The 7,759-nt window shown below is 42.7% G+C and overlaps 1 protein-coding gene across 4 annotated transcripts in view; it reads right to left on the reverse strand.

Annotated features, from left to right (window-relative positions):
- Positions 1 to 1,117: 1,117 nt before the first annotated feature.
- Positions 1,118 to 7,759, reverse strand: part of Ss18 (SS18, nBAF chromatin remodeling complex subunit) — a 55,381-nt gene continuing 48,739 nt past the window's right edge. For all 4 annotated transcript variants that reach the window (XM_026783545.1, XM_005355782.3, XM_005355780.3 and 1 more), the window contains 2 exons: positions 7,288 to 7,421; positions 1,118 to 2,741 (listed from right to left, as the gene is read on the reverse strand). In XM_026783545.1, coding sequence (XP_026639346.1) covers positions 2,715 to 2,741; positions 7,288 to 7,421 — 161 coding nt within the window. In that variant the 3' untranslated portion in view covers positions 1,118 to 2,714. The remainder of the gene's footprint in view (positions 2,742 to 7,287; positions 7,422 to 7,759) is intronic.

Genomic DNA, 7,759 nt, shown 5'->3' on the forward strand with positions numbered 1-7,759 from the left:
ATTAGGGGATAAAGTTATATAAAACATCCACTATTTTATAATGTGCTTGTTAATTTTTTATTTTTTGTGGAAGGCAGCAGTCTGAACATATAGGTTCTGAGATGGTGTCTAACTGAATGCTGCTATTGAAAAGAAAGAATTCCTCCAAGTCTAAGACTTTTGTAAAAACGAGAAGCCACTCAGGTCCTTACTGACATGGCTGTGAGCAACAGAACGGCGTTTGCCTCTGCTAGTGAGAAGGTGTGTAGACAACACAGCTCTGCCCTGAGTGTGCGAGATGAGCTCGGCCACCACACACAGGAGCACGTGACCTGACTTCACTCTGCCCTGAAGTCACTAAAGCCCAGTGTGCACCAAATGGAGCTCAAGAATAAGACCAACAGTTGCACACGATAGAACCAGCACACTGATGTCTGAAAAGCCTTATCAATAACCACACTACTCTTGTTTGCATTTTAAGGGATGCTATAATATTTATTCACTAGATAATATAAAACTTTGACTTTTTTTCTGTATGAAAATGTCAACTTTGGTAGAAAAGCTACTGGTGAAGCTATTGTTCTTACCAGGTACCAAAGGAGTTAGGTAATCTTTGTCACCACCAATTAACAACTTGTACGAAATAGGACTGGTATAAAACAATTAAGCCTTGCAAATGCACCAGTCTCCAGGAGGGAAGTCCTGGAGGAAATTCTGCTTATTAAAATTGCAATTTTAGTTTCCATTAAAGGAGAATAAGACAACAGAAGATGGGATGGCAAGACAAATTATTTCTTAATGTCAGCTGAGCTCATTTCAAATGAGATAACGTATCTCCACCAGGTTGGGATCAGCACAATTTTGTCTCCTCACCTCATTTATCTAATTCAGTCATCTTGATTATAGCCTCATGGACTTCATTTTCAGAGAAAGAATTCTGCAAAACAGCCTACACAACACGCTGATTACCGAACAGTTAATTCTAATTAACTTGGGCATGGCAAGAGAATTTTGATCCAGTCCTAGAATACAAATACAGTCTATTTGTACTGGACTAACTCACATAAAACCCAGAGTATGGTCTCCAGACAAAATGGTAGAGTCAAAGAGATCTAATTTAAAGAAACAAATGAGAAAATTAAAATCACAAATAATTTATTCTTTCGTTAGAGTTGATACAGTTTTAAATAGAACAAAGTACACAGTGGTGGAGAGCCTGGCACAGAACCTATAAGCATTTCAATCACTACAAGGCTTCCCGTGCCTTATCTGTGCAGACTTGATGCCTATTTTCTACTGACTCACTCACACAGACACAGAGAAACCCCTCCTTTGATTACAGTATGTTGAGAACAGTGTACTTGGCATCTTCGAATTTACAGCACCCTCTGCTCTGTTTCCAGGCAGAAGTGGCAAACTCTAGCTCAATTAAAAAGAGTTTGTTCTATTCCCTGGATACAGAAAGGTGTGAGGACAGCGCAACTTACCTTTGGGCTAGGTGCTGTCAGAGTCTGCTCCAACAGATGTGCTTAGAAATCTCTCAGTGCAATGTCCCGAATCAGCTAACACAATCAGTCTCAAATAATGATTATGTATGTCATGCTTAAAAACAAGGAACCGTAAAATGCAACCTCAAGGCTTTCCATACAGATGAGAAATGCCCCATCAAATGCATTTTCCTGTTACAGTAACTAAGAGGAAGAGAGAGGAACGTGAAGATACCCTTTACTTATACCCAATTAAGAAAGTTAAAATACAAGTGTGTAAAGTCTCCTGGACTCTTATTCTGTGCCATGAACCAATTATACTAATGTTAAAAAACAATATGATGAGATCACCACCGAGTCCTCTTTGGTGTGGTTAGAAAGTGTCGACGGTCCTCACTAAGCTCCCTGATTCTCAAACAAGGTAAAGACCAATGCTTCTTCCTTTTCAATTATTGCTGTTTGAGAGGCTTCGTACTTCACTGACACGAACCTGCCAACACTCACAGGTGCAACATAATTATTGCCTTGCATTTTCAAACAGTATTATAAGTCATCTTTACAAAAAGGTTTTAATGCACAAAACTGGAAGGCTTTAAAAAAAACTGTCTTTGTACTTAAAAACTGTATCCCAGTGCCCTTGCAAATCTGGTATATAAGAGAGATGCGCACTTCCTCTAAGACCTAACAGTAATGTGGTGTGCTTCTGTCTTCTCCCTCACTGTGTCTTACAGGACACCACAGCCACCAAGCATCTACTGCACTCCACATTAACAGGGTTTCTGATTCTGCCCAGTGCGTAGTGTACCGCCTTGCATATTCATCACACAAAATAAACATAATATACAAAATATTGCTGCTGTAAAAAGTGTACATTTCCCCCCTTACAAAATAATCTGTGGAAAAGTATGAAACCCCCTTGACCTTCGTAAACATACAAAGCTGTTGACACCTTCAGCCTGCGACAGTCCGTTTGGAACAGTTCCGAAGTCGCAGCAAATGATTTTATGTTGATGCATTTTCTGTCCAATGTTGCCATCTAGAGTAGAAATGTGAAATCAGGTGTATCTGGTAGCTACCAAAGCCTTTACAAACTAACCCACAAAGGCTGCTTGGGGATAAGGCAGCCACTTAGCCAAAGATTTTCCCAAAAGCTAGGCAGCGGAATGGAAGGAGCCTTCACAGGTGTCCACAGTGCAGAAGGATGACAGTATGCTGCTAACAGAGACTGACTGGAATGTAAGGACATCTTCACTGTTGGTAATTTCCATACTGTCCCTAAAAGATAAATTTAAAAATAGAATTAGATAAGACCTTGACTTAAGTTAGCTTAAGACAAAATATTACAAATGTAATTTCAAAGTCATCATACCAGGAAAGCAAAAAATCCAAACATTTATGTATTAGGTATTATCACTCTAATTCTCCTGATATATTCAACTGCAAATGAACTTTACAGCCTAAATTACAGAAAGGAGTAGTACTTCAAAACCAGACCTGGTAGCACACGCTTGTAACCCTAGGATGGGGACGGGGGAAGAGCAGGTGGATCTAATGGCCAGTGGAGTCAAAAAAAGTTTCTAGTTTCTCTGAGAAACACATAGGACCCCCCCCACACACACAGACATGCATGAATATACATAACTAAAAATTAAACAAAATGTAAAGGGTAATTGTCGGTGTGCTGCAGTTAAGTGCCGTAGGTTACAGAACCTGAGCCCAACACTGAATTCAAGTTCTAACTGCTGCTACCTTATCCTTGTCTAAAAAGACTCCAAGACTCAGTTTCTTTTACCCACAAACTGAGAAAGTGTGAATGACATCTCCAGCTCACAACCAGGTCTCTAGTTCCGTCAGGACTATACTAATCCTACCTCTCTGCTATGACCCTAACAAGGACACAAGAAAGGCCTTTCACAATGAGCAGAATGCCATGGTTTATGCCTGCAGTCCAAGCCACTATGGAGGCCAAAGAGGAGTCTAGAAGTTCTTTTTTTTTTTTTGATTTTCGAGACAGGGTTTCTCAGTAGCTTTTGGTTCCTCTCCTGGAACTAGCTCTTGTAGACCAGGCTGGTCTCGAACTCACAGAGATCCGCCTGCCTCTGCCTCCCGAGTGCTGGGATTAAAGGCGTGCGCCACCACTGCCCAGCTCAGCCTAGAAGTTCTTGAGACCACGAATATAGTGACACCTTTTTTCAAAGTAAGTAAGTTAACTTATTAATTGATTAACTGTAACACACCCAATATCAACACTGGTGGGAAAAGTCCCCTGTGTGTGTGTGCAGGGAGGTTCTAATGATGGAAGTACACTGTGCACAAGTCGCTGGAAAGGAGCCTGAAGACTGAGTTCAGGATCCGGAATTGCAAGAAGAGAATAACCCACAATGACCTGATTACCACAGGTGTGCCACACTGCCAGTGTGCACATGTGAGCATGTACACATCAGTAAACGTATAATAAGGTTTTCATTTACACTAATTTTTAGGGAGTTCCTTTTCTATCTAGGAAGAGACCTCTGTCATTTATTTCTGCTACGTTCACTAACAGTTTCCAAAGGGCTAGTCTAATTTGTTCTTCATTCTGAGACCGCTGTCCTCTGTTGTCGGTCAAGTGGTCCTGAATACAATTGCTTCTTGTGCTCTGTGTAACTGGTGGGTACAGGCCAGGAGGCAAACCTATCTCGACTGGAAAAGTGCTAGGCTTTTTCAACAGCGTTTCCAATGCTCTCTCCTGCTCAATGTAAATTCTGGGAAGGCACCATGTGGTCTGTTTTAGCACACTGGGCTGCCGTCACCTAGGAGGCAATGACACCTGGTAACTATCTGGACTTCCAGGCTGCAAGGACAGATGAAGGCCATTGTCCAGCACACATCCACCATGTGCCTTCCATACTTAGGATTTAGATGAAAAATACCTGGCTGTTCAGGTACTTTAGCTGAAGTTGGATAGAAAGCCTTATCACATAATACTAGCTAGCTATAAAGAATTGCTTATTATTACAATATGAGCAAATATCAAAGCAATTATGGCAAATAAATCAACTCAGCCTGCAAAGTGGCTTAGCAGGTGGTACCTGCTGCCAAGTGTGATGACGGCGTTCAGTCTCCAGGACCCCCAGAAGGAAGAACCGACTACCACTGGCTGTCCTCTTACCTCCACACACTGTTGCAGGAGCATGTGTGTGTGCGCGCACACACACACACACGCACACACACGCACAATCAATAAACTTAAAATACATAAAAAGTAAAGAAGTGAGGTAATGTCTAAACTATTCTTTTCTATAGTGAGGAGAAGCCTATCAGTGACGTCCAGGGAGGGATGAATGCAGCGGGCGTTTCAAAGGTGGCACAGGGAACTTTGGGGCATGTTGAATACTTCATTATTTTGATTTTGATGATGACTTCATAGGCATATATACTTAAAATATAAAACTATACAAAGTAAATGTGTGGTTTGTTAAATGTAAATTATGTAAATTAAACCTCAAGAAAGCTACTTTGTTTGTGTTTTCTGAGACAGTCTAATGTACAACAGGCCTCCAACTCACTATGTCCCCAAGGATGATCATGTGTCTCAATCTCCCCAGTGCTCAGATTACAGGCATCAGTCAATACCCTCATTATTTCAAAATAGAGAAAGGGATACCAAGTAATTCAGTGACCAACATTCACTACTGCAGCCATATGCCAAAGCAAGTTGGGAAGGACTGCAGATAGAGGGGACAGCTTCAGGCAGAGGGAGCTGCAAACAAAAGGGCTCTGAGGTGGCCTGATGATGTTAGAGAAGCCAGAGCCAATGCAGGGAGGGAACAATTCATGATGTAATACACGGTGCTGAACTATATGGCAGGAGACAGAAAAGAAGTCATCTTTCCTGGGACCTCCATGAGACTGAAGCCACCCCTGAGGGAAGGTATCAGAACTTGGCTGCTGTTATTAACAGGTCACTCCAGGTCCTATGTGGGGAACAGCAGGATGGAGTCTAAGCCAGGAAGGAAGACCCAGGGGCCAAATGGGTGGCAGTGAAGTGCTGACTTGAAAAGGAGAAGGTTTTAAAAAATAGTTAGCTACTAGATACATTCTTACAAAAAGGCTATGAGATTTGTTGCTCAGCTCAACGTTCAGGTACATATGCTAAGGATGAGCCAAGGCTGTCAATCCAAGCCCTGGTTACAGAGACGAAAACGTGAATGCTCTGTGGAGTGTTCACTCTCAATGCCCCACTGTAAATTTATCTGTCTGAACCATACAAACTGCCATGACGATTATATGGCTGAAGAACTTGCTTTGGTTTTCATTCTTTCACCCATTCTCAAAAATAAACAGAGCAAACGCTGGACAGGCACGGCTGCACACCTGGAGCCCCAGAACCCAAGGAACAAAGGGTCCGACAGCAAGCTGGCTACCTAGACAGAGGAACTGGAGTGCGCTGGGCTCAAGTGAAAGACCTTGCCCCAGTAAATGGACACACAAATGTCATACCACACACAAATTTAAAAAACCCAGCAGATCAATAGGTATAGAATTTCTCAGTGACTTACATAGATCCCTAAGCACTCTAATCTAGCAAGTACAGATCAACAGGAGTTCTGTGTAGGACTGCTCAATGATTTATGAAATACCTAAACTCTCTCATCTAGCTATTCAGATGGACTGAGAAGGAAGAGCTGCAATAGCAGAAGTAGGAGAGTGACCTAAAGACCTAACAAGGGCAATTCTAGAGAATCAAGTGCCCTCTTCTGACCTTTACAGGCACTGCGTACAAACAGTGCACAGACATACATGTGGGAAAACACCCACAGACACAATATAAGCCAAAATAAATGACTAAATGAAATAAAACTTAACTTCTGCCCTCTCCTCTAAACCTCCTCTACTTAGAAGCAGGCACGGCTTCTGCACCCTTACCCTGTGTGTCAGTCCCTTGTACTCTTGTCTACTTGAAAGACAAGAAAGAGGGGCTGCAGGCTGACGGAGGGCAGGAAGCACCCACCGCTGTGGTTCTAACGCTAGTTAATGCAGCATCTGGGCTGTCCCTCGGATGAGAACATCTACACTGGCCTCAGAGCCCTCCTTTATAACTATATACAATTCCATGTTCTACACTCCCTATTTAGTACCTTACAAGTTGTGAACCTATCAAAACATCCTCACTGAAAACCCATGCACAAATCTGAAGCAGTCAACAGCCAATAAATCATTCCCGCAACAAAAGAGTGAGAACGGGGCATTCCTAAGTGCCTAGGCACACACTACAGGTTTTAGAAGTCTGATCGAAAAGAGGAAAACTTAGATAAATAAGATAATTTCAACATTTGAAATCTAAGGGTAGAGAAAAAGACGTGATGATAGACACACTCGGAAGGACTACGTTCAAATGCAAGAGCTCTGACAGCAAAGGTGTGCCAGGTGAGCTGCACAGAGCTGAGAAAGGCCTGGGCCAAATGCACTCTCAACAATATGGGAGACAGCAGGGAAACACTCATGGACAGTGCGCCCAAGGACAATGAGCTGGTATCTTATTTCAAGTTGTTTCACAAGTAAGAGGAGCTGATATGGAACAGTGCTGGCATTCCAAACTATTTTAAAGTAGCTATACTATTTGGAGTGGGACGGTGACTAGCAGACAAGAAAGGGGCTTGACAACTCTTGCCTGAAAGTCCACTTCCTGGAAGCTGGGACTGGTGGATCATGAGTTCAAAAGCAGTTTGGGCAACATAGTGAAATCTTGACTCAAAAATCAGTAAAACAAACAACAAAAGTCCATGGTGATGAAGAGCAATATGGTGGCTCCACGGGGGCAGGGGGACAGCTAACTTACCTGGTCGTACCCATAAGGCCTCTGCTGGGGTGGCTGGGGTGGTCCCGGCTGTGCTGCTCTGTAGCCCCCATACTGCTGACCTTGACCCTGAGGATAATTAGGATACTGAGGACCTGGAGCACCCTGGGAAGGACCTGCAAGACAGTAACACCGACAAACCTGAGCAGAGTAGGGTTAGAGGGGATGGCAGAAGTTAAGTTCCATTTCATTTATTTCTTTATTTTGACTTATATTGGGTCTGTGGGTGTCTTGGCCACATGTATGTAATCCTCCACAATTTCAGGGAAGATTTCAAATAAGATGTTACTACATTTGTGTGTCTAAACGAAAAAGTTTGGCACCTTGACCAAGGTTAATGGTTGTAGTAGAAGTGAAATACTGGAAAGAAACATCAATGATGGGAGGTCAAACACTGGAATCCCCGTCAATGGTGGGAAGTGAAACACTGGAATCCTCGTCAATGACGGGAGGT

Source organism: Microtus ochrogaster, chromosome 18 (assembly GCF_000317375.1).
Source record: "Microtus ochrogaster isolate Prairie Vole_2 chromosome 18, MicOch1.0, whole genome shotgun sequence".
NCBI classification, from domain to species: Eukaryota; Metazoa; Chordata; class Mammalia; order Rodentia; family Cricetidae; genus Microtus; species Microtus ochrogaster.